The 27,945-nt window shown below is 45.9% G+C and overlaps 1 protein-coding gene and 3 long non-coding RNA genes across 10 annotated transcripts; 3 read left to right on the forward strand and 1 right to left on the reverse strand.

Annotated features, from left to right (window-relative positions):
* Positions 1 to 140: 140 nt before the first annotated feature.
* On the forward strand, positions 141 to 27,873 carry LOC148641858 (uncharacterized). Of its 6 annotated transcripts, XM_088617635.1 has the most exons (6): positions 817 to 891; positions 2,938 to 3,048; positions 25,197 to 25,300; positions 25,594 to 25,653; positions 26,775 to 26,876; positions 27,772 to 27,873. In XM_088617635.1, exons 1-5 carry the CDS (start codon positions 850 to 852, stop codon positions 26,782 to 26,784), a joined length of 327 nt encoding a protein of 108 aa, XP_088473761.1. In that variant the 5' UTR covers positions 817 to 849; the 3' UTR covers positions 26,785 to 26,876; positions 27,772 to 27,873. The 6 variants fall into 6 exon arrangements, 1 of the variants encoding a protein (XP_088473761.1); XR_015929686.1 differs by lacking the exons at positions 817 to 891; positions 25,197 to 25,300; positions 25,594 to 25,653; positions 26,775 to 26,876; positions 27,772 to 27,873 and adding exons at positions 141 to 701; positions 7,264 to 7,367; positions 7,661 to 7,728; positions 8,849 to 8,952; XR_015929688.1 differs by lacking the exons at positions 817 to 891; positions 25,197 to 25,300; positions 25,594 to 25,653; positions 26,775 to 26,876; positions 27,772 to 27,873 and adding exons at positions 141 to 518; positions 7,264 to 7,367; positions 7,661 to 7,728; positions 8,849 to 8,952.
* Positions 3,058 to 23,320, forward strand: LOC148641859 (uncharacterized). The gene is made up of 2 exons (XR_015929695.1): positions 3,058 to 6,712; positions 19,613 to 23,320. It is a non-coding gene; the product is annotated as an uncharacterized LOC148641859 (long non-coding RNA).
* Positions 10,792 to 15,943, reverse strand: LOC148641860 (uncharacterized). 2 transcript variants are annotated; one of them, XR_015929782.1, is made up of 2 exons: positions 15,587 to 15,943; positions 10,792 to 11,317 (listed from the first exon to the last, which is right to left on the reverse strand). It is a non-coding gene; the product is annotated as an uncharacterized LOC148641860 (long non-coding RNA). The 2 variants fall into 2 exon arrangements; XR_015929781.1 differs by having other exon boundaries at positions 11,607 to 15,943.
* On the forward strand, positions 16,528 to 18,082 carry LOC148641861 (uncharacterized). The gene is made up of 2 exons (XR_015929693.1): positions 16,528 to 17,121; positions 17,415 to 18,082. It is a non-coding gene; the product is annotated as an uncharacterized LOC148641861 (long non-coding RNA).
* Positions 27,874 to 27,945: the final 72 nt, after the last annotated feature.

Genomic DNA, 27,945 nt, shown 5'->3' on the forward strand with positions numbered 1-27,945 from the left:
GATTAACTGATATAACTCTATGCATCTGTCTTGTGTATTCTCTGGCGTTCTATAAGAAAGTGTGAAAATTGTTTGTCATCACAACTACTTAATGTACACTATGTATCTGTTTTCTGTTAAAACGCACAGATTAGTGATCTAAAGTAGTGGTTCTCAAACTGTGGTACGCGTACCGGCAGTGGTACGTGGAGTGCCGTCAAGTGGTACGCCAAATAACCCTGGAACTGTGTCGTGTGCGCTGAAAAATCGGGACGGGTTTTCATATTTTGTATTTTAATACGTGTCGAATACGCAGCCTACGTACTACGATACAGTGCGCGCTAATACTTCAGTGGACACAAGAGATACTCTGTAATTCTATACCACTCTATAGGAATGCGTGCTACGGATGCAAATGACCAATTGTATTTAAAAAAAGCTACTCCAGCAAATAGGGAGAAAGGAGAATGTGCGTGATTTTGGAACAATGCCAACATTGTAAACACAGGGCTGCATAGAAATACATGCTACGAACGCAGGTAATCTTGTGAGCACACGAAAGCGTGATAAAAGAAAAATATTTAAGAACTGTTCTAATTTGAGAAAAATACACCGAGCGTCTCTGTGTTTCACTCCCATGCGCATGAAATAAAAACTTTAAATAAATATGGAAATAAAAACGGAAACGCGGAAAAATGCAAGCTTGCGGATTGCTAAAGCAGGTAAGCCACACTATTTTTGAAGAACCTTATTTACAGTTGGCAAAAGAGCTGACACGTACAGTATTATGTGTAGAGAAAAGGCTGCTAGACAGCTCGACCTGCTGCCCCCCTCCCCCTGAAAGACACAGTCATTCATAGAATTATTGAAATGAAGGATTATATCAAAAGTACACTGATAGAGCGCGTTAAGGTGAGCAGATGTTTTTCACTGCAATTAGATGAGTCTGTAGTCGATTTGGCCAATTTGCTCGTTTACGTTAGATACGAGTTTGAGGGTATGTCCCATGAAGACTTTCTGTTCTGTAAACCGCTACCAACAGGAACTACAGGAGAGCACATATTTCAGCTTCTGAATGAATTTATCGAAGAGAATGGCCTTGACTGGATAAAATGCGTCGGAGTTTGTATTGTAACGCTTACGGCCGACAGGCACTGTGTAAGAGCCGGCGTACCAGAGCGGGTGACGTCACCGCCCTTCCCTGTGATAGCAGAACCACAGCTACTGGGCTGTGGAGAGATCTCTCTTTAGCTCACGGGGCTAGGTCGCTGCAGAGAGACGCGGAAGTCCCGGGTTTGAGCCCCGGACGGTGCAGGGGCCGAACAGATGCGGCAAGGGCGCCCGCCTGAGCCCCCGTTGCGTTACATTGGTGTCAGAGTGGGATGGGATAGCCCTTCGCCGGGGACGGCGATTTAAGCGGGGGAGAGTGTAACGCTTACGGCCGACAAGCAGTGTGTAAGAGCCGGCGTACCAGAGCGGGTGACGTCACCGCCCTTCCCTGTGATAGCAGGACCACAGCTACTGGGCTGTGGAGAGATCTCTCTTTAGCTCACGGGGCTAGGTCGCTGCAGAGAGACGCGGAAGTCCCGGGTTCGAGCCTCAGTCGGGATGGGGCCGACCAGATGCGGCAAGGGCGCCCGCCTGAGCCCCCGTTGCGTTACAGTATAGACGGTGCTAGAGCAATGACAAGCCGACATAACGGTGTAGTTGCACGAATTAGATTGGTTGCTCCAGAAATTAATGTACGCATTACAACATCCACCGCGAGATCTTTGCCGTCAAGAAAATGCCTGAGGATTCAATATCTGTTAGACTCCGTTGTGAATTGTATCAAGGCTCGAAAAATTAATTCACATCTGCTTTGCTCAACTAAACAGGCTCACCCCTCTCACTGAAATGGTGCTTTTTTATTATTTGTTGTCAATGTTTTTTTTTTTCCATAAAACACTTTGAGAAGCCACCTTTAAAGGTGCTATATCAAATTAAGTTTATTATTATAATATTTATTATATGTATGTGTGAGTGTGAGCATGCGCGCTCATGTTGGTCATTGAGAATTTCTGGGGTTCCTATGAGAAGATGACTTGTAGGTGGTACTTAGATGCTTTGGTTGGATTAGGGGTGGTACTTGGTCCAAAAAGTTTGAGAACCACTGATCTAAAGGATAGAGTAAATATATTGCTTAAATGTGAATTAGGAGCAGTTATGGTAATTTAATGTTCCTTAGGCTGGGTGGCACTTCTTTACATCTAAAAGATCCCATGTAGCACTAAGAAAGGGGAGGTTTCTTCTTACTTTTCTATGTCTTTTCAGTGATTTCTAAGGTCACTACCTGTAGAGATACAAGATTTAGGGATTATTTTTCTTCAGGAGGCACTGAGAGATCAAAAAACACCTTCCAACTGGCGTCCTGAAATGCAAGTGAACCGCAAATGCACAGGCCACAGACAACACTTCCTATTGCAGAGACTTCCGCCTCTCTGTGACATTGTGGGGCTGCCATGTTGGTGTGGTCAAACCCGTCATTGATTCTCTGGGGTGAGAGTGATGTAGCTGCCATCCAGTCACCACCCGTGTGTGGAAAAACCACAGCACTTGCAGAGGGCTGAATCACAGCATCGGAAGTGGCTCTGAATGCCTGAAGATACAATGAATGACAGATTTCCACCATTAAGACCACGATTTTTTCAGGTTTTAGCTTTAAAAGCTAACCCTGCGAGCGAAACTGTTTGTTTCCAGGGGAGGCAGACAGGTTAGGTTGGCCTCTCGCAGGTGTATTATATTACTGGTAACGTTGGGATATGTTATTTATTTTTCTTTGTTTTTCGTTTTGCGGTCATGTTTTTCTCGCCTATTGGTTATGTATCGATGCAGTTTAGGAGTTTGCTGAAGTTCGTCATCAAGTTTTGTTAAGCTTCCTTGCGTGCAATAAACTCCGTTGTTTAAACGTCATTGCAGGATCCAGAACTTTTTGTCTGTAACAATTTTGGCGCTGCAAGCAGGGTCCTCCAGAAAGTGTGGGGCTTCCCCATTGGCAGGAGAGATGGTCAGTGTGCACACTACAAAGAGGTGAGGACACCTTTTATTAAAAGTCCCGACTCTCTTGTCTGACCGATTGGAGTGAATGTGAGTTTCTGCTATTCCCCTGGCCCGGGGAAGACACCGGTGTATGTAAGGGTGGTTGGCTCTAAGCCCAGCATATAGTCTGGCAGGCACCAAACCGTGGTATTGCACACTGTTCGGAACTGAGTTGTGCCCTAATTGTGCACAGAGTAGTTTCCTTTTGAAAGGGAAGAGGTGGGAAGTAGATAATATATGTACACTGTTGGATGTTTTTTCCTTGTTCGTGAACTTGCACACAACACTCAAACATAAACACACCTCATAATAAAAGAGCAAATCAATCAGTAGCAGGATTTAAAGGACATTGAGAGCTGAGAAGAGCTCTGACTAAAGCCCAGTGCATAAGTCAACCCTGGGGTAAAAACGACAATGCTGGCATTCTGGGGATGGTGAATTACTGATCCAGGAGGAGGGTTGCTTGTGCTCTCGTTCCTTACCTGTGAACAGTGCAGTGTAAGTCCTCTCTTAAGACTCTCAGAGGCATTTAGATCTCTGAAGTTCTCTGTTCATGAACTCTAAAGTCTACTCACAGCATATAGTCATTGTACAGAATTAACGAATTGTATATGATACTATTCTGTGCTAGCAAGTGGGTGTGCAAAAGAAAAGCACAGTTTGAGGTTCGCTGGTGAGGGATGCAAAATGCATAGATCCTTGAGTACAGGGGGTTGTGGGATCTGCAGAGCACCCACCTCTCTCTCACGGCCCATCTCTTGGTCTCACAGGAACCGAGATGATGCGGAGAGTGGCGGGGCAGGTCTGTCCTGAGTCTGTAAAAACCTTTTCTCCTCTAATGGCCGTGATCATACTGATCACTCTGCCTGCGTTCTCATGGGATTCTCAAATCCTATTGCAGAAAGACATCCTTGACTGTTGGTTTAACTCTACCTGTCTGGATCCCATGGAAGTCTGTTACGCTCCGGGATTTATTCTACCAATCCAGATCCAACGGAAATCTGATCCGCTCCTGGTTTTACCCTAAAGATCCATATCCCATGGAAGTCTGATCCAGTTCGGGTTTTACTCTACCTGTCCATATCCCATGGAAATCTGATCCAGTTTTACTCTAAAAATATGGTTCCCATTGAAGTCTGATCCGCTCTGGGTTTTACCTTACCAGTCCGGATCCCATGGAAGTCTGATCCAGTTTGGAATTTATTCTACTAGTCCGGATCCTATGGAAGTCTGATCCACTCCGAGTTTTACTTTTCCAATCCTCACCCCATGGAAATCTGTCCGGTCCAGGTTTTACTATTCCAGTCCGGATCCCATGGAAGTCTGATTAGCTCCTGGTTTTGCTTTAGCAGTCCAGATCCCATGGAAGTCTGATCCGCTCCAGGTTTCACTCTACCATTCCTGATCCCATGGAAGTCTGATCCACTCCGGGTCTAACTCTACCAATCCGGATCCCATGGAAGTCTGATTCGGTCCGTGTTTTACTCTACCAGACCGGATTGCTTGGAAGTCTGATCCGGTCTGGATTTTACTCATCCAGTCCGGATCCCATGGATGTCAGATCTGGTCCAGGTTTCACTCTAGTATTCCAGATCTGGTCTGATAAGTCTGATCCTATCCGGGTTTTATCTACCAGTCTGGATCCCAGTGAAGTCTGATCTGCTCTGGGTTTTACTCTAGTAGTTTCGATCCCATGAAAGTCTGATCCGTGTTGGTTATTACTTTTCCAGATCGGATCCCATGGTAGTAGGATCTGTTCGAGGTTTATTCTAGCTACGAGTTTGGATCCCATGTAAGTCTGAGCCATACCAGGTTTTACTCTTGCAGTCCGGATCCCATGGAAATCTGAGCCGCTCCAGGTTTAACTCGACAAATCCGGATTACTTGGAAGTCTGATCCGCTCCTGGTTTTATTCTTCCAGTCCAGATCCCATGGAAGTTGGTTCCCTTCCGGGTTTTACTCTACCAGTCTGGATCCCGTGGAAGTCTGATCTGGTCCGGAATTGACTCTACCATTCCAGATCCTATGGGAGTCGGATCCTCTCCAGGTTTTACTCATCCAGTCCGTATGCCATGGAAGACTGATCTGCGCTACCTTTTACTAAAGCAGTCCGGATCCCATGGAAGTCTGAACGGATCCGCGTTTTACTCTACGATTTAAATTCACATGGAAGTCTGATCCGCTCCGGGTTTATTCTTCCCGTCCGGATCCCATGGAAGTTGGTTCCCTTCTGGCATTTGCTCTACCAGTCTGGATCCCATGGAAGTCTGATCTGGCCCGGAATTGACTCTACCATTCCAGATCCCATTGGAGTCGGATCCTCTCCAGATTTTACTCATCCAGTCCATATGCCATGGAAGACTGATCTGCGCCACCTTTTTCTAAAGCAGTCAGGATCCCATGGAAGTCTGGTCGGATCCGAGTTTTACTCTACGATTTGCGTTCACATAGATGTCTGATCCGTTCCTGGTTTTATTCTTCCTGTCCAGATCTCATGGAAGTTGTGTCCCTTCCGGGTTTTACTCTACCAGACTGGATCCCATGGAAGTCTGATCTGGTCCGGAATTGACTCTGCCATTCCAGATCCTATGGGAGTCAGATTCCTCTCTTGTTTTTACTCGTCCAGTCCGGATCCCATGGAAGACTGATCTGCGCCACATTTTACTAAAGCAGTCCGGATCCCATGGAAGTCTGGTCGGAACCGAGTTTTACTCTACGATTTCTGTTCACATGGAAGTCTGATCTGCTTCGGGTTTTATTCTTCCAGTGCAGATCCCATGGAAGTTATGACGCGACTCGATTACGTCAAAAGGAAGTCGCCACAGGGCTTGTGGGAAATGTAGTCTTTATAGTGCTCTGGACTGCGCTCCACACGTGTTCCGCAGATTTGATTGAGCATCAGAATTAATTTTACAATGTCAGTGTATTTACCGTGTCTTACAAGACGGACTCGGCAGGAGCTGTTTCTTGCTCTCCGGAGTGAAGCTGCTCTGGGAAGAGATGAGCAAATCTTCAGACTCTTTGTAAATGAGACAGCATGACAGCTGTGCCGACCTGCTCTTTATTGACCTGTTGAACCTGTTTGTGTAAAGAGCAGGAGTCTTGTGTACCCCTGATTGTGTTATGTGCACTCTAGTGTGTTTGCAGCGCTCGTCCTGCCTGGTTTATCAACTCGACACAGAAACAAAACCCACTGCCGTCGTGTCTGTGGGTTTCTGAGCTCTCTTGTCTTGTTTGCAAACTTTTCTCCTGTGTTTATTTTACTTTGTTAAATAAAACGTGGTTGCCGGGGCAACGGAGCTGCAGTAGTTGTTGCCGGAGCGGGTCTGACCTCCAGCAGGTCAACAGGCGGCTTTTTTAATCTAATCTAAAAAGCGCTGGCTGGAGTATTTTGTGGAAGAAACGGTGACTCGCAGGCTGTGGGACAGGACTTGGGCGAAGAGGTGGCTCTGTGGCTAAGGATCTGTGCCTGTGACTGGAAGGTTGGAAGGTTGCCGGTTCAAATCCCGCGGCCGGCAGAGGAATCCTACTCCGCTGGGCCCCTGAGCAAGGCCCTTCACCCCAGCTGCTCTGCCATACAATGGCAGACCCTGCGCTCTGACCCCCAGCTTCTCTCCCTGTCTGTGTGTCTGTGTCTCCATGGAGAAAAGCTGGGGTATGCGAAAAGACGAATTCCTAATGCAAGAAATTGTATAGGGCTAATAAAGAAACATTAACATTATCAGGGACACATCAGCGCTGGACACCAGCCTCACACCGCTGGGCTCACTGCACCATGAGCGAGTCCGTCGGCGCCTCCTCCTGCTGGGGTGTGTTACTGCAGGAGTGAGGAGTCTCCGGTCTCCGGTCGCGTCATGATCTGCAAGTGGAGGTGAGAGACGGCGGCGCAGTGGGTGGCAGCGCTGGGAGCCTGGATTTAGTTCCTGTGGTGCTGTCTGTGTGGAGTTTTTATGCTCTGCCTGTGTTCTCATGGGTCCTGTTCATGGGGTGCTGTCTGTGTGGAGTCTGCATGCTCTGCCTGTGTTCTCATGGGTCCTGTTCATGGGGTGCTGTCTGTGTGGAGTCTGCATGCTCTGCCCCTGTTCTCATGGGTCTGGTTTCCTGGGGTGCTGTCTGTGTGGATACCTGGTGAAGAGACCCAGTGAGTGTTTGTGTGCACAGATTTCTTGTTGGGTTTTATTGTTTGAAGTTTCTGTTTGTAAGTAGGAAGCAATTGTGCCTTTGCGTGGTCCGAGTTATAGCACGCGACGAGAGCTCCCGAAGAGCGCCTGCCTCCTGCCCGATTCGACGTCTAAAATCATCACAGAACGGTGAGGAGCCTCTGACACAGCCCCCAGTACTGGGTGTGCAGAAAGAATCCTATTGTACAGTTTTGGTGTGAAATGGCCTCCAGTTCTTGTAACATGATGGGTTTCTCTGGACTGCAGTCCCAGTGCACTCCGCTTTGGATTTGCAGTGGTGTTTTCTACAATGGAAAACCCTTTGTTTGTACAGAATGGAAATGGCAGTCTGCATGTTTTAATAATCTAATGTGATCATGTACTACAGCTTAAACACTGAGCCAGGTGACGTTTGATTCTAAAAGATTTCTCTATCATTTCAGCGGCGCCTTGTCTGCAGCAGCCCGGCAGCTCCTCCTCCCTTCCAGCTGAGACTCTTCCCTCTCCAGAGGTGGGTTAGTGCTCTCAGGTCATCTTCTCTCACACAGCTGTGGGGCAGAAACGCTACTTCCACTGGGCAGAGAGCAGACGGGCAGTGGGAAGGGCAGCCCTGTGTTTGGGGATCAGGGCTGTCCCTGCTGAGGGATGCTTTCAGAGCCAAAGCAACTGGCTGGGTTATGAACTTTATGGTGTGATCCAAATAAGACATACAAAGACAGAGAATGAGAAAGAAATAGTATTGCATGTATCTGATCAAAACAGTCTCTTTCAGACAAAACAAATATTGAACAAAAACTCAGTTGCAACACACTGCACTACACTTTCTTCTAGGCTGACATGACCGATAGTTTGTGCTGTCTTCCTTTCAGTCTGCAGGGTGTGCATCGTTTTCCTCAGCTTCCTACACGAGGAATCAGTTTCTCCTGCCCTGGTTTCACTCCTTTATATCTCACAATCTTCTGCAGCTCCTGGAGGCTGACGACATGTTTGCTGTTTCTGAAAAATTGCTAACTGGCTCATCAGCACAATTGCTGATTCAAAATCCTTTACTCACATGTTGCCTTAGCCTCTGTATCACAGAGATGTGTGCTTTTCTGGGTTGGGTAGATCGATAGTGTGCTTTTGCTCAGTTGCTCTGCTCAATGCGTGCTCTTTTAACTCCGGCTGGGTACGAGCACCCCACTCTCCACACGGCTTTCCAAGGCTCTGTCATCGTGTGTGAGGATGTTGTGTAGCTCGTGAAACAGTTCCCCCATTTGAGCCCTGGATTTACTGGGTACTTGAATACCTGAATCTTGCCGTCAGTCCTGATCACCTTGTTTTTGTTCTGCAAGGACAAGGCACCTCCCCAGCACTGAACACAAACTGATACTGGCGGGTTGATTGTGTTGTGGAAAAATGGGCTGTGGTGTGAGTTTGTGTCTGTGGGGGTGAGGCGTCCCCTGCAGCGCGAACAAACATGCAGACTCCACACAGACAGCACCCCTGGAATCAAACCCAGGGCCCCGGTGCTATGAGGCAGCGATGCTAACCACTGTGCCGCAGTGTTGCCCCCTTTGAAAATGTCTGACTTCCGTTTAATTTGAGGTCACAAGCTTATAAATGGTCTCACAACGTTTGTCTCATCTCAGGTTTCTCTGACCAGTCCCAAGGACCTGTAGTCACTGACAGCTTCTGCAGTCTGACGGTTCATTTCAGTAGGCTGGAGGGATGGCGCAATTATCCTCAAATCAGTGAGTATTGTTTTGCTCTTGTAACATGAAACATCAAAGAGAAGTCAACAGACTATTTCGTGAAACTGTTCAGACTGGCCCGTGGTGATTTTCTGGGTCCTTTAGTAAGCTGACCGGGACTGTGTCATCGACACACTTTGTGAGAAGCCAGTCTATGTGTTTGCTCTTGTGATCATTCGTGAACGAATGTAAGAGAGTGTAAGAGAGGGAGAAGATTCGGCCCTGGAGTGATCCAGTTTTCTATTTAACGACCTCAAACTGCAGGAGAGAAATGCTTCATTTCTAAGATGGAAATATAATCAGAAAGTATAACTAGCCATTTGTGTATATCATGTCAAAAAATGTTTTATATATAAAAATAATTTAGGAGAGACATTTGCTTAATAAGGCAGTAGAATAAATGTTGTGATGCTGGTGTGATGGTGCTCTCCAACAAACTGATACAAATGGACAGAGAGACAAAGTGAGAAAGAAAATGTATACATAACAGACATATATGCAGAATACAATACAGTGCTGTAAAGTACAGTACCCTAGAGTGAAGATGGAAATCATTCATTCTGGTGCAGAAGAAGTGAATCTGCTCTCAATGGTTTTCCTGTACAAATGGAACACGTTGTGAATTCTACATAATTCACAGGAAACAAAATAAACAACTCATTCACTCCCCTGCTGTCCGTGACCCAGAGCTCAGTAATCATTTCACTACTGAAGATCATGCAGTTTTTAATGCTTTTCATTTTAACATCCTACTTGTTAATATTTCCTCTTAGATGAGAATATTCTCTTCGGCGTGTCTTTACAACTCTTCTCTTATTGCTCCTCTTGTCAGTAACCCGGTGTGAAAGCTCTCTCTGTCGGAATCAATGTCTTACTTCTCCGTCTTGTGTTTCAGGTCTCCTCTGGCTGCTGACCCTGCCGTCAGGACAGAACACATCCCGCACTGACCACACTGCTGGGTTTACTGTACGTGACAATAAAGAGCTTGAGCAACACATGTGATCTCTGCACGCTTCCCGAGGAGGGTCCAGCAACGTTCTATATAGTGCACATCACCATCGGGATGAAAAACAAAAATCCCCAGTGGGAGTCCAGTCTTTCCCTGCTACGCAAATTGCTTTTCGTTAGGTGAGGTCGCAAGTTCTTATTGGAGAATGTTGTACAGTTTCTTAATGCAATAGGGCGAGTAAGACTGAAGTTCCCCCCGTGTTGGCCGATCAGTGGAACGAAACTGAAAAAAGCTCCTTGAAACTGCGATTCATACACTTATACACTGGCTCAGCATGGTGCTCACCTGCTGTCCTTGGGTGTCTGCTGAAATTTGATTTTTTTTCAGGAGCACTGTGACCCAGAGCTCAATAATCATTTCAGCTACTGAAGATCATTCAGTTTTTAATGCTTTTCATTTTAACATCCTACTTGTTAGTATTTCCTCTTAGGTGAGAATACTCTGGTACTTTTCTGGGTCTTAGTTGAGTGAGCTTTATTAGAATAATTGAACAATACTTTCACCTCCACATAACACTCATAGATTTTTCAAGGGTTAAATATGGGAGCTACGTTTCTTACATGTTTCCTTTTGTAAGTTGATTCACAAAGCTTTCACCGCCTCCACTCCAGTGAATCACTTTGTTTAGCAAGTGATCAGGTGGAACAGTTTAATTTCTTCCTGCAAATAATGCCTTTTCCTTTTTCATCCCATTCAAGTCTCCGTCCTAGTTAGAGTCATTGTGATGTAGAACGGCAGTGGTCCAGTTGAAAGGTTCAAGGTTTCACTGTGTTTTAGAGTGCAGATAAAGAAGATAATAGGAGAGGAAACTGGAAAAGCCGTGACTCTGTCATTCCATTCAATTCAATTTATTTTCATATAGCGCCTTTCACAACAAGGTTGCCCCAAGGCGCTTAACAATGCAGGTAAATATACATTTTGTGAATACAGAACTGAAGACAATGGAGGAAAGGAACCAAAGACTCCTCAGTAAGGAGAATAAAATCCTCTAGGGGTCCAAGGTCAACTGGCTGCCCAACCCCTTTGGGCATGCTAACATTATATCATTAAAAAAAAAGAAAGAAATGAATGCGGGTATTAATCCATCCATCACGTCGTCTGTATGTCAGTACCCCATGCAGGTCTCTGCAGACCAGCAGAATCCTCCTAAACGACAGCTGTATCCATGATGCCCCTCTTGGATCCATGGCACTGATGCCGCATTCAACTCACATGGTGCCCAGCCCATGACAGACAGGCCTCTGAAACTATGCTGTGTACAGTATTTCTCCTCCGCAGCATCCCTGCGAGGCAGGACAGGTGCCTGACCTCTGAGAGCCTTGTAAGTAAGTAGAAGGAGTTTGAAGTCCACCCTGTACCTGAGAGGAAGCCAATGAAGAGAGAGAAGTATGGGGGTTATGTGGTCATTCTTTCTGCTCCAAGTAACAATTCTAGCTGCTGCATTCTGTAAGTATTCAAACTCTTTGCTGTGACAAATCTAACGTACTTTAGGCAGACAAAACGACCTTAAAAAGCCACATGATTTTTAAGTAGTCTGTCTGTGTGTAGTAACAGTGGTTCACATTATTTCAGAACGTATACTCCCGTCTCTGTAAGTTTCCTCAGTCAGCTAGTGAACATTCTGTATTTACACCACGAATGCACTACTTTGTCTCGCGCGCGGTCACACTGGCCGTCCACAGGCACGGGCAGGAGCAGGGAACACGAGGCCGCTCTGTAGTGCCCCTGTGGCTCTCCAGCAGAGGGGAGCACTTTGCTCAACAGCCCTGAGCCGAAGGACCCAGTAATAAAGCTGAAAATCTGGCAAGTCCCCCAGTCTCCCTGGGGCGCTGAAGAGGATTTCATCTGATGCTGAGGTTCCTGTAACTCAACACAAAATTGAACACGGCGAGTTATGAGTTTGTGAAGAAGTGACAGCGGAACAATGTCAAACAGGAAGTTAACCTACAGGAAAGAATGAATTGAATCTCTGATATTCAAGCACGCAGTGTGACGTCCACTGTCTATTCAAATCTACTCTGCAAGTCTTAGAATTCTTTTTCATACACCGTCTCCTGGTTATTGTTTTGTGAGTGCTTGAACTGTTTCTCAGTAGAAATAAGACCGATAACTCACTGCTTCAGGATGCACACTATCGTCGATGAAACCTGTGGTGTAAGCAAGCGAAAAGAGACAGATCCTTCTAAAACACAGAGGCCATCGGGAGGGCAGAAACACTCTGCAACAGGTAGGAGCTGTGGAGCCGTGATTCCCCCGAGCCAGAGCCCTCGTCCTCCCTCGACAGCGAACTGAGCTCCAGCGACTGGAGCAGCTACCTGCCGTCGTGGGACCTCCTGCTGATTGGGAACGGGTAAGGCAATTCGACACGAGCCCACTCCTCTTCCCACTGCTTACACCCCTATAACAAATAGTTTCAGGGTATTCAAGTACAGGATAAAGAGATGACAGGTGTTCCCAATTGGCTGAGGATACAACTCTCTCTCTGAGAAAGCACACAGAGGTGGACAAAGCAATTAAATGCGTTTACAAGTCATTTCCTCTGTTTCTGGTCTTTCTTTACATATCAGAAAAGTGAACTGGTGGCTGTTGGAAAGTGTCTGCTACGTACGTAATATACATGTAAAAGATGTGATTAAATATCGTGGTATTAAGATTTTCAAAAAGGTGATTTTGTGATTTGATGTTCTCTACCTTAGTAAAATAAAAAAAAAACTTTATTCATGGTTGTTATTTGTCAAACACGGGCAGAAGGAGGCCTAAATGCTACACACCCTGGTACGCCTTGCAGAACTGGTCCTCACACTGAACGCATTCTCTTTCAATAATCTTTTTTACCAACAGGTCAGTGGAGTTGCCATGGGCACCAGAATGGGACCCAGCTATGTCAACATTTTTGTCGGCTGGGTAGAAGAACGCTTCTTCGCTTCCTACACTGGCTATGTCCCTGACCTCTACAAACGATATATTGATGACTGCGTCGGTGCCGCCACATGCTCCAACGATCAGCTTGAATTCTTCCTGCACCATTTCACCAACTTCCACCCGTCCCTCAAATATACGGTTAACATATCTTCCACCACTCTTCCGTTTCTAGACATCCACTTGTCTATCAACTACCCCCGACTGTCCACTTCAGTTTATTACAAACCCATGGATTCACACAGCTACCTCCTGTACAGCTCATTTCACCCCAACCACACTAAAAACTCTCTTCCTTTTTCACAGTTCCTTAGGTTACGACGATTATGCAGCGACGACATCGACTTCGAAAACCAAGCCCTCGAAATGTACTCATTTTTCATCAACAGAGGATACCCCAGCAGTGTGATTGACAGGGCCCTTGCCCGAGCCAAAAACACCCCCCGGACCATCAACCCGATCAGGAACTCCCGCCGTAACAACCGCATTCCTTTGGTGCTTCCTTACCACCCTAACACACTTCCTATCCCCAGGACCATTAACCAGAACTTTTCCATCCTACAGGATGATCCCTCCATTGGGGCCCTCTTTTCTGATCGCCCTATCATCTCATATCGCCGACCACCTAATCTGCGTAACCTCCTTGTTCACAGCTCCCTTGACCGCCCTCAGCAACCATCCACACCAGGCACTTTCCCTTGCAAAAGAGCTCGCTGTATCACCTGCAAGTACACAGCCACCACCACACTCATTCAAGGCCCCTCAGGACAATTCCGGATCACCCAGACAGCATCTTGTACCTCCAGCAACCTTATTTACTGTATCTCTTGCAGTAAATGCCCAGCCATCTACATTGGGGAAACAGGAAGGAGACTCGGAGACCGCTTCAGAGAACACGTCAGGGCTGTGAAGATTAAAGATCTCTCCAAGCCCATTGTTTCTCATTTCACCTCTGACGGCCACGACCACTCTAATCTCTCCGTCTGTGTTCTCAAAGACGGTTTTCCGAACTCATACATCAGAAAGACCACCGAAACTAAAATTATTCTGCAGCTAGGATCACACATTCTCCCTTCCCTTAACGACAGATTACTGTTCTTTTAAATTTTCTCCATTCATTGGAAGTTTCATTTCACACCTCTCTGCACCCATTCTGACTTCACACCTCTTGATTGGCCTCTCTTTCTGTCCCCTGCTCCCGCCTCTCACTCCTCCTCCCTCTCAACCTTTGTTCTCCCGCTACTTTACCTTTGCCTACTGCCCTGTCTCTCTCACACCTGAAGAAGGCTCCACGGCCGAAACGTTGTGTTCTCTTTCTTCTTTTTTTCAGCATGGAATAAACCTATTACTTGTTCCTTTGCAGCCTACGCATGCTAACGCAGCTACCCACCTGAACTACTAAATGCTACAGGGTTTAGAGCATCTAATACCGATACCGACAGAGTATTATTTACAAAATTAAGCAAAGTAGGTGGTGTATGTTTCCCTAATTTAATCATTCAGGAACTAGCGGGTATAGACTTTTTACTTGAATGTCATTTGGATGCTGGAAACCCCCCTGAAACTTGCCAGCTTCCATGAAGAAGTTCTCCTCACGTGGTCTCTTATAGATAAACATACCTCCCATAGATACATCATCTAGAATACAGAGAAAAAAATAAACCTGTGCTTTGAAAACTGGGTTTAAAATAGTATAAGCGGGGTCAACAAATTAACTGGTGTGGATGATGAAATGTAGAATCAAGCAGATTTTATGAATAGATATAATGTTTGTGATAAGTCTGATAACAATCCGTCGTAACCAGAGCTACTCCTAGAGAGGTATTGATGCTTTTAAGAAACTAACAGTAGCCCATCAGAAACTATGGAAGAATTTACAACCTTTATTAGACTACAAGGAAAACAATTTAGTTATACTTGTACTAATAAATACTTCAGATCCCTCTCGCAATCTCACAATATCTTGTCAAACTATTTTGGAGCACCTCTTTGGGGAAAGTGAGTGGAATCAAACATGACTATTGTCAAACAGATTTTGTATGAATAATAAGGTTAAGGCGTCAGTACAAAATTGTACATTGAATCGACCCGGTAAAGATACACAGTGTGCATAGATTTAAAAGTAATATAGATGATAATTGTCTATCTCAAAGCAGCCCAGAAACCTTACGTTTGTTTTTGTTTTGTTCTGTTGTTAAAACACTCTGAACAGATCGGCAAAATGGTGTAAAGAAGGCTTCTAATTCTGACATTTCCTGTAGACAAATTGATGTTATTTTACTGCTCAATACTGCTGGACCGAATCTAAAATATAATGTATCATTGGCTTAATCATTATACTCGCTCGTTATTAGATGTAGAAATAGCCTAAAATGAGAAATAATCGAAAATTGAATAATTAGACCGTATGTCGTAGTAGCAGAGTGTACTTTTCGCCTACTTGATGTGGTCGAGCAACTCCACAATCGCCATACAATCCGTCCGTTCTCATGCTCTGACTTTCAGGTTGGGCAGTGGAATGGATTCCAGGGCAAACTCGTTCTTGTTTGATTATCCGTGTGAAATCTCGCCCAATATAACAGGTAAACTCATGCACTGAAATGATGCGCTTCCAAATTAAAGCGACACGCATTTGAATAATTCAAAATACACACGAGGGAACGTCTCCAAACAATGTCTAAGTATCACAACATGAAAGCTGTGCGTACCTTATCTTTATTTGACTGTATAATGTACTCCGGTGATCTGTAACGTAGTCTTGCGTGCATCGTAAAGGATCCGGACTTCCGGCTACGGAAAAGCCGGAGTGGATCAGCCTTTGCACCGGACCCGGACTTCCGGCTATGGAAAACCCGGAGTGGATCGGCCTTTCCACCGGACCCGGACTTCCGGCTACGGAAAACCCGGAGTGGATCGGCCTTTCCACCGGACCCGGACTTCCGGCTACGGAAAACCCGGAGTGGATCGGCCTTTCCACCGGACCCGGACTTCCGGCTACGGAAAACCCGGAGTGGATCAGCCTTCCACTGGATCCGGACTGCCGGCTACGGAAAACCCGGAGTGGATCGGCCTTTCCACTGGATCCGGACTGCCGGCTACGGAAAACCTGGAGTGGATCGGCCTTCCACTGGATCCGGACTGCCAATAAAACGTGGTTGCCGGGGAAACGGTGCTGCAGAAGTTGTTGCGAGCTGACCTCTAGGAGGTAAACAGTCGGCTTTTGTAATCTAATCAGCGAGCAAAGCAGAAACGTTAGTCTAAAAAGCGCTGGCTGAGTATTTTGTGGACATTATGCAGAAGAAAAAGAAGAAACGGTGAGTCGCAGGCTGTCGGTAAATATCAGCGCTGGACACCAGCCTCACACCGCTGGGCTCACTGCACCATGAGCGAGTCCGTCGGCGCCTCCGCCTGCTGGGGTGTGTTACTGCAGGAGTGAGGAGTCTCCGGTCTCCGGTCGCGTCATGATCTGCAAGTGGAGGTGAGAGACGGCGGCGCAGTGGGTGGCAGCGCTGGGAGCCTGGATTTAGTTCCTGGGGTGCTGTCTGTGTGGAGTTTGCATGCTCTGCTTATGTTCTCGTGGCTCCAGTTTCCTTGGGTGCTGTGTGTGGAGTTTGCATGCTCTCCTTATGTTCTCGTGGCCCCAGTTTTCTGGGGTGCTGTGTGTGTGGAGTTTGCATGCTCTGCTCATGTTCTCGTGGCTCCAGTTTTCTGGGGTGCAAAATTCTGTTTATTTCACAAGACGGACCCGGGCAGCAGCATGTGTCTGCAGCGCTCATCCTGCCTGCATGTTTGCAAACTTTTCTCCTGTGTTTATTTTACTTTGTTAAATAAAACGTGGTTGCTGGGGAAACGGTGCTGCAGAAGTTGTTGCGATCTGACCTCCGGGAGGGAGACAGCTGGCAAAGCCGAAACTTTAGTCTAAAAGGCGCTGGCTGGAGTATTTTGTGGACATTTTGCGGAAGAAAAGGAAGAAGCGGTGAGTCGCAGGCTGTAGGACAGGACTGTCGGGGAAATGTAAGCGCTGGGCTGAGCGAGTCCGTCGGCGCCTCCTCCTGCAGGAGTGAGGAGTCTCCGGTCTCCGGTCGCGTCCTGATCCGCATGTGGAGGTGAAAGGCTGAGAGACGGCGCACATGCTCTGCACATGTTCTCATGTGTCTGGTTTCCTGGAGTGCTGTCTGTGTGGAGTTTGCATGCTCTGCTCATGTTCGCAAGGGTTTCCTGCCGCTTCTGCAGTCCAGTGTTGGTGAGTCTGTCAGGTTGATTGTGTTGTGGTGTGAGTGTGCCCTAAAGGGGTTTTAATAGTATGGGGTTTGTGTGTTCACTTGTATGCAGACCACTGGAGAGACCGGTTGTTTTTTGCCAGGCAGACTAATGGCTGCATATTCAATTCCAGCTACTGATGTTGCCAAACCAGCAAGTGGGACAGTGTTTGAAAACCCTTTCAATGAAAAGTTTGTAGAACAGTGTTGCTATTGTTCTGTTTAATTCGAGGTCACCAAGCTTATAAATGGTCTCACAACGTTTGTCTCTTTTCAGGTTTCTCCGACCCGGAGAGTGAACAAAGAAGTGATAAGGGCCCATAACACCTAAGCTCGGCACTCTCACACTCTTCAGCCACACGAGCTTCCTCCTGGTAAAATACTGGGCAAGCCCCTTTCTGACAGGGACAGTGGAAAACCCCCTGAGGGAGATGGGCTGAGGGGAGGAATAAAACCATCTGAGCCGGAACGGAGCGCGCTCCCGATTCCCACCAGACCTGGGAGACGACACAGGCAGCACAAGGGAAGCTGCGGCGCGCGAGTTCACGGAGGCAAGGACCGATTGACGACCACGGGAGACAGTGGCATCGGAACAGAGGTACTGTACAGAGACTTTTAATACCTGAAGGCAAGGAGCGAGAAACCGGCCCGGCTAGCCGCTCCAAACTGAGGGGAATGGAATACAGTTCGCGGGAGGATTTCTAGTGGAACCTGAACGGAGTCTGGGGAAATGGGACCGGCCTCTCGTTCACTGGGGCCATCAAAGACTTTACAGGTACGAAGAAGAATCGTTCGAGTGGCCACTCTTCGGTACTTGACAGAAAAGACTGCCATCCCTCTGGATTCATTATGACCCTTGGAAGGACCTTTTGTTGCTGCTGTTTTCGTTGTGTCTTTGGCTGATGGTGAATGTGGATAGAAAATAAAAAGGTCACTTATACGATACACATGCTTGTCGCTGGTCTGTGTGGGCATTGGTGGATCTGGGAGATCAACAGAACCTGTTGCATTGCTAGGTGCCGTAGTCATATATGAGGCAGGAAATAATTCTTGTTTGAGGGGTCACCTCACTGTGACACGAACGTGTTGGGAAGACGCGCCAGTTCTGACGTTAGTGCGACGGGTCTGTAGGCATTAAGGCAGGTTCTTGTGTCCTTTTTTGGAACAGGAACAATAACAGAAGATTTGAAGCAGTCTGGCACTGTGCACTGGGACAATGATTGCTTAAAAACGTCTGTAAAGATTGGAGCGAGTTGGCCAGCACAGGGCTGTAGTGTGGCTGGAGATACACAGTCAGGTCCTGCTGCCTTTTTACAGTTTTGCTTTTTGAATAGCCTTAACACATCCTGTTCTTTGCTTCACAGGGCATTCTCAAGACTTGTTAACGGCGTCAAGTCTTCGTGAGAGATTGAGTGTGAGTGGGTGTGGCACTCCAGTTGAGTGGGGGACAATAGCTCATCCCCAGGATGTGAATTATTTGGACGAGTTGCGAGACTGCCATGGACAAGGTCGTTGGAGATCCTTTGTGTTTCTGGCCTGCTGTAAAATGTGTTATCTGGTAGAGAGTGATCAAGATGTATCTGAGGGGATTTTTTTTTTGTAATTGGTAACAGTTTGGAGACCTTTCCAGACAGATAAACAGTCTTTGTTAGCAAACAGTTGTTCCAGCTGTGGACAGGAGGGGAAACAAAAGGTAGAGAACTATTTTTAGAGAAATGGTCCTAAAGGAACAAAGCATAGTGTAGGATGCCACTAGCTTAAGTCTTAACAGCACTGCATGAGAGGAGACTCCGGTGTCTATTTGTTCCGAGGGATCCTCAGAAAGGTCAAAAGGTTGCAAACAGATAGGAGACTGATTATATGCCTGAAGCTTAGCTAGAGGAACATAACATTGCTGGAATGCTGAGAGGGGAGGTTATCAGAGCCTAATGTTATTGCGAAAAATGGCAACTAGGTATAGACGATCTGCTGAATGTCTGTCCTGTGAATTGTTAAGGGTTTCATGTATTTGTGTGTCCAAGTAGTCCGGACTGCTGTGCTATGTGTTGTTTGTCTTTTGAATTTTCTGTTTTACACCTATTGTATCCATAGTGGTACGGGCCAAATCCAATTTAAAGGGTGTTGTGAGCACTGGGGTTTGTTGGGAGTGGTGAGTTAGGAGTCTGGAAATGAGAGCAAGGTGCGAGTGGATATGATAAAAAGATTGTTCCTTTATTTTGTTTCTGATACCTGGTGAAGAGACGCAGTGAGTGTTTGAGTGGCCAGCTGCGTCAACTTCAATAAAACTGGCCTTTTGGTTTGTTTGAGTGCTGACTTGCTATGGTGTATTTTTTCTCTCTGTGAACAACACGTCCTACGGCCAACACTACCCACACAGGAGGTGTGTGCGTGACAGCTCCTCAGCTGAAGCAGGAGTCCAAGTGTGCACAGATTTCTTGTTGGGGTTTGTTGTTTGAAGTTTCTGTTTGTATGTAGGAAGCAATTGTGCCATCGCGTGGTCCGAGTTATAGCACGCGACGAGAGCTCCCGAAGAGCGCCTGCCTCCTGCCCGATTCGACGTCTAAAATCATCACAGAACGAGAGGAGCCAACAGGAATGCAAGTCTCTTCTGGTGAGGAGCCTCCGACACAGCCCCCAGTACTGGGTGTGCAGAAAGAATCCTGTTCTACAGTTGTGGTGCGAAATGGCCTCCAGTCCTTGTCAAATGCTGGGTTTCTCTGGACTGCAGTCCCCTCCGCATTTGGATGATTGTGATTGGTGTTGCTGTAGCTGTGCTGTCCTGAGACTGACTGGTGTCAAGACCAGCTGTACTCTGGGATCAGCAGGGCCTAGTGGTGGTATGAATTGTGGCCTCTGTTTCTCAGGTGTAACAAGTGTTTGATTACTCTGTTCTGTATGTTTATCAATAGTGGGTACTGGCCTAATTCAGCCCTGCACTCGCTGTTGGCTGTTTTTCTCTGCGCAAGGCGGATGTTTCTACAGATTGATTAGAGTTTCTACAGAGTGTACTCCTGGTCTGTGAGGGGACCCCACACTTCACTGCCGTATAGGGCAATGGGTTGGATTACACTTTCAGATATTTGGAGCCAAATTCTTGTTGGTGGGTTGACATTGAAGAGCCTCCTTCTTATTGCGTAGAAAGCCCTGAGTGCCTTCTCCCTCAGTGCCTTTAGTGCCAGGTCAAAACTCCCAGAAGAGCTGATGGTGAGACCGAGATATGTGTAGCTGGATGTGTGCTCCAATGTGTTGTTGTTCAGTGTGAATTTGTACCTGTTTCCCTGAGGTCTGGCTTTCTCCTGGAAAACCATAACTCTGGTCTTGTCCAGATTGACTGGCAGTGCCCAGGTGTGACAGTCCTGCTCCAGCAATGCCAGGCTCTGCTGTTCTGGGTCCAGATGGGCTGGCAGTGCCCAGGTGTGAATGTGATGGGATGTGTGGCGGTTTGGTAGGAAGCCAGTCTGACTCTAATGCGGGACATTGTGCTCAGTAAGGAGGGCCGGTTATCAGATATTCAAGTTACGACAGAGTTCCTTCCCCAGGTTACTGTTCACACTGAAGCTCCGGTACCTGTTGGGGTCGAGTCTGTCTCCATTCTTACAGACGGACGTGATCAGTCCTTGATTCCAGGCCTCAGGGAAACAGCCGGCCGTCAGGACGAGGTTGGGGAGTTTGAGCAGGCTTTGCTGCAGGTCTGAGCTGCAGTTGGGTCAAGCGTTGTTGACTGTGTCTTGGCTACAGGCCTTTTGTGGTCTGAGAGTTGTCTGTTTGTGTATGTGCTTATCTTCTTTAGGGTGTGCATGTAGTGTCTAACCATCTCACAGTATCTGAGGCGCAGTTCAGAGTGGTGTGGTGTTGTTTTAGTTCTGGTAGTTCTCTTCAGTTGTTTCTGCACTCTGTATCAAACCATTTGATATTGTTACTGAGTGTGTTTCATATGAATGTAGTCATTTTGATTTTAAGGCTAGTTTCTCAAAAACATGGTTTAAATTTATGCCCGATTTGTTGGTTTGATTCAGAGCATTTTGAAATGTAAGGGATCAAGTAATGGGTTTATTTGCTGCTGAAAAGAGAAGAAAGAAAAAAAAAAGAAATGAGACAATTAGCTTGTAATGAGTTTATAACAACAGTAATTAGATTCCTGCAAGCACTCTTTTCATTGTCCAACAACTGAAAGCTTTTAGGTATAAAGGAAGGGTCCTCTAATATTTGATGTGTGAGATTGTCGTTCTATTGGAGATGTTAGTGAGTCTGAGGATTCGTGTTAATATGACAATACTGCTACTACTATTAATAATGCAGCATGGCAAGACTTCTTTCAGTCATTTCCCACCCCTCCACCTCAGTGAATCACACATGTTAAACTTCCATCTCGGGTTCCAGATCAGACATGAGCAATCCTATATTACAAATACTTAGCACCAGGCAATTTAACCAGACAATAATTTAAGCAATTATTCATTCAAGAGAAGCAGCAGGGCGAGTAAAGTGCCCCTCTGATGGCCGGTCAGTGGAATTAAACTGGAAAATTTCTTAGAAATGATTATTCTTACAATAATGTGCCAATGGCGCCGCTTGGTGGTCATTCAGCAAAATTTCACCGAAAGTTTTTTTTAATTAAAATACCGTTAGTAATGTTCGTATTAATAAGTTATTTTAATTTTAAAAATATTTAAGCATTTTCAACAGCAAAGAATACATTGCATTGCAAACAAGAGTAATGAATGAATGTATTGTACATGGATACAAAATACAAAATAAATACAATAAACCAAAAATTAAAATGACGTTCAAAAGGCGCGAGTCGATGACGTCAGAAGGAAGTCGCCCACGGGGCGTATGGGTAATGTAGTTTCTGTAGTTCTCTGGCCCGCACTGCCCACGTGTTTCGGTGATTTGATTGAACATCAGAATTAATTATATTGTACCATTTCAGCGTGTTTGTCGTGTCATGGATTTCTACGACTGTCTTATGGGTTCTCTTGTGTGTCATGTTTATTTTAGTGGGTGGCAGTGCTGGGGCCCTGAACTGTAATCATTCGTGTTTAGTATTTGTTACTGTGACCCTCCTGGGAGGAGGGGACCTTTGTAAGATTCCTGTCCTGGCAAGCAGCAGGTGAGAGTTTGCTGTCCGACTCAATTACACCTCCGCTACCTCATTTCACCTCTTTCACCAGCCTGTAAAGGGGGTTGTGATAGTATGGGGTCTTTCTCTTTAACAACCTCAAACCGCAGGAAAGAAATGCTTCATTGATAAGATTGAAATATAACCAGAAAGTATAAAAATAGCTATTTGTGTGTATCATGTCAGAAATATTTGTTTTTATTTTAAAAGAATTTAGAAGAGAAATATGATTAATAAGGCAGTAGAATCCATTTAAACTGTCATTTTCCTGTTTAGGTTGGAAAGTTTAATTTGATCAAGTCCACTTGAGTGCCTAAGCAACTGTTTGGGTAGTTTGGCTGGTGTGGTGGTGCTCTCCAAATACCTGATCCAAACGGACAGAGAGACAAAGTGAGAAAGAAAAGGTGTAAATAACAGACATATCATATGCAGAATACAGTAATGTGCTGTTCAGCACAGTGACCTAGAGTGAAGATGGAAATCAGTCATTCTAGTGCTCTCAATGGTTTTCCATTACAAACGGACCAGGGCTTCCTGAGACACAGGCAGTTGGAGTTATATAGAGTTAGAGGTTGTTTTCACGGCACCAGCCGACTAAAGCAGAGACCTCCTTCCACTCCAGAATTTTTTTTTTATTTGGGTGGGATCATCTGGAGTCTTGATTCCTTTCACGGAGTCAGCAGTAGATACACAGCTGTTAGCAATGGAGGAGTACAGAAGAGGTGACAGCAGTGCTGGGGACCCTCTGGCACAACCAGAGGTGTGAAATTGAAATTGTTTGGAAGGAATGGGAAGCTAAAGGCAGAGTCACAATCTCTGATTCATGTAATCAAAACAGTAAGTTCTTTCCTCGGGCAGCTTCGTTAGAACATTTTAAATAGATGTAAAAGTGTATTTACAGACTATATCAGCCCTTATCTTTATTTACCTGGTTTAATCTTTTTTTCAGAAGTGTAAATATATTATACTATGTACCCCTGATGGAATTATTGATGTGCTATAAATATACTCTTGTTTGTATTGTATCTATTTTTATTGCTACAATAAAAAGTTAAAAAGAACTGCACTTTCGAGAAATGTCCACTGGGCGGCGACAGAGATACACGAGTCTATGGCGGCGAGTCCAATAGCGCCTCCGTACAGATCCTCGTTGTGCAGAGATTGAAAATCAATACAGATGATAACTGTGACGTTTGTGACAGCAACTCTGAAAGATAACGTAAAGAAGGAAACTAATATTGACATTACTTTTAAAGAAGTTAAATAATACTACATTTTAAACCTATTGAAAGTAATATGAAAATATCGTTTGTATTTAAAAAAATATGATACTTCCACGATATAATAATTAACGAAATGCTGTGAGAGGAGACCCATGTTTAAACACTTTAAAACGGATGTAAATGCGTCTGTACAGACAATTTGAAACATGGACGGACCTCATCTGCTTTTGTTTACTATTAAACAAGATTACTTGTTTAATCTTTTTCCATAACATGTACATGTATTATCGTATGTACCCCTGACTATACTCTGTGTTATATGTATTCTTGTTTTTATGGCATGTATTGTTGTTATAATTAAAAATAAAAAGACGCGACTCGATTACGTCAAAAGGAAGTCGCCACAGGGCTTGTGGGAAATGTAGTCTCTATAGTGCTCTGGACTGCGCTCCACACGTGTTCCGCAGATTTGATTGAGCATCAGAATTAATTATACAATGTCAGTGTATTTACCGTGTCGCGGATTTCTATGTTTGTCTTACAAGACGGACTCGGCAGGAGCTGTTTCTTGCTCTCCGGAGTGAAGCTGCTCTGGGAAGAGACGAGCAAATCTTTAGACTCTTTGTAAATGAGACATCATCATGACAGCTGTGCCGACCTGCTCTTTATTGACCTGTTGAACCTGTTTGTGTAAAGAGCAGGAGTCTTGTGTACCCCTGATTGTGTTATGTGTACTCTAGTGTGTTTGCAGCGCTCGTCCTGCCTGGTTTATCAACTCGACACAGAAACAAAACCCACTGCCGTCGTGTCTGTGGGTTTCTGAGCTCTCTTGTCTTGTTTGTCTCCTGTGTTTATTTTACTTTGTTAAATAAAACGTGGTTGCCGGGGCAACGGAGCTGCAGTAGTTGTTGCCGGAGCGGGTCTGACCTCCAGCAGGTCAACAGGCGGCTTTTTTAATCTAATCTCCGAGAAAAACAGAAACTTAAGAAACTTGAGTCTAAAAAGCGCTGGCTGGAGTATTTTGTGGAAGAAACGGTGACTCGCAGGCTGTGGGACAGGACTATCAGGGACACATCAGCGCTGGACACCAGTCTCACACCGCTGGGCTCACTGCACCATGAGCGAGTCCGTCGGCGCCTCCTCCTGCTGGGGTGTGTTACTGCAGGAGTGAGGAGTCTCCGGTCTCCGGTCGCGTCATGATCTGCAAGTGGAGGTGAGAGACGGCGGCGCAGTGGGTGGCAGCGCTGGGAGCCTGGATTTAGTTCCTGTGGTGCTGTCTGTGTGGAGTTTTTATGCTCTGCCTGTGTTCTCATGGGTCCTGTTCATGGGGTGCTGTCTGTGTGGAGTCTGCATGCTCTGCCTGTGTTCTCATGGGTCCTGTTCATGGGGTGCTGTCTGTGTGGAGTCTGCATGCTCTGCCCCTGTTCTCATGGGTCTGGTTTCCTGGGGTAACTGTCTGTGTGGATACCTGGTGAAGAGACCCAGTGAGTGTTTGTGTGGCCAGCTGCGTCAACTTCAATAAAACTGGCCTTTTGGTTTGTTTGAGTGCTGACTTGCTATGGTGTATTTTTTCTCTCTGTGAACAACACGTCCTACGGCCAACACTACCCACACAGGAGGTGTGTGCGTGACAGCTCCTCAGCTGCAGCAGGAGTCCAAGTGTGCACAGATTTCTTGTTGGGTTTTGTTGTTTGAAGTTTCTGTTTGTATGTAGGAAGCAATTGTGCCATCGCGTGGTCCGAGTTATAGCACGCGACCAGAGCTCCCGAAGAGCGCCTGCCTCCTGCCCGATTCGACGTCTAAAATCACCACAGAACGGTGAGGAGGCTCTGACACAGCCCCCAGTACTGGGTGTGCAGAAAGAATCCTATTGTACAGTTTTGGTGTGAAATGGCCTCCAGTTCTTGTAACATGATGGGTTTCTCTGGACTGCAGTCCCAGTGCACTCCGCTTTGGATTTGCAGTGGTGTTTTCTACAATGGAAAACCCTTTGTTTGTACAGAATGGAAATGGCAGTCTGCATGTTTTAATAATCTAATGTGATCATGTACTACAGCTTAAACACTGAGCCAGGTGACGTTTGATTCTAAAAGATTTCTCTATCATTTCAGCGGCGCCTTGTCTGCGGCAGCTCCTCCTCCCTTCCAGCTGAGACTCTTCCCTCTCCAGAGGTGGGTTAGTGCTCTCAGGTCATCTTCTCTCACACAGCTGTGGGGCAGAAACGCTACTTCCACTGGGCAGAGAGCAGACGGGCAGTGGGAAGGGCAGCCCTGTGTTTGGGGATCAGGGCTGTCCCTGCTGAGGGATGCTTTCAGAGCCAAAGCAACTGGCTGGGTTATGAACTTTATGGTGTGATCCAAATATGACATACAAAGACAGAGAATGAGAAAGAAATAGTATTGCATGTATCTGATCAAAACAGTCTCTTTCAGACAAAACAAATATTGAACAAAAACTTAGTTGCAACACACTGCACTACACTTTCTTCTAGGCTGACATTACTGATAGTTTGTGCTGTCTTCCTTTCAGTCTGCAGGGTGTGCATCTTTTTCCTCAGCTTCCTACACGAGGAATCAGTTTCTCCTGCCCTGGTTTCACTCCTTTATATCTCACAATCTTCTGCAGCTCCTGGAGGCTGACGACATGTTTGCTGTTTCTGAAAAATTGCCGACTGGCTCATCAGCACAATTGCTGATTCAAAATCCTTTACTCACATGTTGCCTTAGCCTCTGTATCACAGAGATGTGTGCTTTTCTGGGTTGGGTAGATCGATAGTGTGCTTTTGCTCAGTTGCTCTGCTCAATGCGTGCTCTTTTAACTCCGGCTGGGTACGAGCACCTCACTCTCCACACGGCTTTCCAAGGCTCTGTCATCGTGTGTGAGGATGTTGTGTAGCTCGTGAAACAGTTCCCCCATTTGAGCCCTGGATTTACTGGGTACTTGAATACCTGAATCTTGCCGTCAGTCCTGATCACCTTGTTTTTGTTCTGCAAGGACAAGGCACCTCCCCAGCACTGAACACAAACTGATACTGGCGGGTTGATTGTGTTGTGGAAAAATCGGGCTGTGGTGTGAGTTTGTGTCTGTGGGGGTGAGGTGTCCCCTGCAGCGCGAACAAACATGCAGACTCCACACAGACAGCACCCCTGGAATCAAACCCAGGGCCCCGGTGCTATGAGGCAGCGATGCTAACCACTGTGCCGCAGTGTTGCCCCCTTTGAAAATGTCTGACTTCCGTTTAATTTGAGGTCACAAGCTTATAAATGGTCTCACAACGTTTGTCTCATCTCAGGTTTCTCTGACCAGTCCCAAGGACCTGTAGTCACTGACAGCTTCTGCAGTCTGACGGTTCATTTCAGTAGGCTGGAGGGATGGCGCAATTATCCTCAAATCAGTGAGTATTGTTTTGCTCTTGTAACATGAAACATCAAAGAGAAGTCAACAGACTATTCCGTGAAACTGTTCAGACTGGCCCGTGGTGATTTTCTGGGTCCTTTAGTAAGCTGACCGGGACTGTGTCATCGACACACTTTGTGAGAAGCCAGTCTATGTGTTTGCTCTTGTGATCATTCGTGAACGAATGTAAGAGAGTGTAAGAGAGGGAGAAGATTTGGCCCTGGAGTGATCCAGTTTTCTATTTAACAACCTCAAACTGCAGGAGAGAAATGCTTCATTTCTAAGATGGAAATATAATCAGAAAGTATAATTAGCCATTTGTGTATATCATGTCAAAAAATGTTTTATATATAAAAAGAATTTAGTAGAGACATTTGCTTAATAAGGCAGTAGAATAAATGTTGTGATGCTGGTGTGATGGTGCTCTCCAACAAACTGATACAAATGGACAGAGAGACAAAGTGAGAAAGAAAATGTATACATAACAGACATATATGCAGAATACAATACAGTGCTGTAAAGTACAGTACCCTAGAGTGAAGATGGAAATCATTCATTCTGGTGCAGAAGAAGTGAATCTGCTCTCAATGGTTTTCCTGTACAATTGGATCACGTTGTGAATTCTACATAATTCACAGGAAACAAAATAAACAACTCATTCACTCCCCTGCTGTCCGTGACCCAGAGCTCAGTAATCATTTCACTACTGAAGATCATGCAGTTTTTAATGCTTTTCATTTTTACATCCTACTTGTTAATATTTCCTCTCAGATGAGAATATTCTCTTCGGCGTGTCTTTACAACTCTTCTCTTATTGCTCCTCTTGTCAGTAATCCGGTGTGAAAGCTCTCTCTGTCGGAATCAATGTCTTACCTCTCCGTCTTGTGTTTCAGGTCTCCTCTGGCTGCTGACCCTGCCGTCAGGACAGAACACATCCCGCACTGACCACACTGCTGGGTTTACTGTACGTGACAATAAAGAGCTTGAGCAACACATCTAATGTGATCTCTGCACGCTTCCCGAGGAGGGTCCAGCAACGTTCTAAATAGTGCACATCACCATCGGGA

The sequence above is a fragment of the Lepisosteus platostomus genome, chromosome 24 (assembly GCF_059453375.1).
Source record: "Lepisosteus platostomus isolate fLepPlt1 chromosome 24, fLepPlt1.hap1, whole genome shotgun sequence".
Classification (NCBI taxonomy): domain Eukaryota; kingdom Metazoa; phylum Chordata; class Actinopteri; order Semionotiformes; family Lepisosteidae; genus Lepisosteus; species Lepisosteus platostomus.

What these genes read in the sequence shown, in the direction of transcription:
- LOC148641858 (XM_088617635.1), top strand. Translation starts at nt 850, where the DNA reads ATGAAGGATTATATCAAAAGTACACTGATAGAGCGCGTTAAG. An exon ending in CACTGATAGAGCGCGTTAAG is followed by an intron (nt 892 to 2,937) that starts GTGAGCAGATGT and finishes ACGTCATTGCAG; the next exon opens with GATCCAGAACTTTTTGTCTG. An exon ending in AGTGTGCACACTACAAAGAG is followed by an intron (nt 3,049 to 25,196) that starts GTGAGGACACCT and finishes GTTTGTATGTAG; the next exon opens with GAAGCAATTGTGCCATCGCG.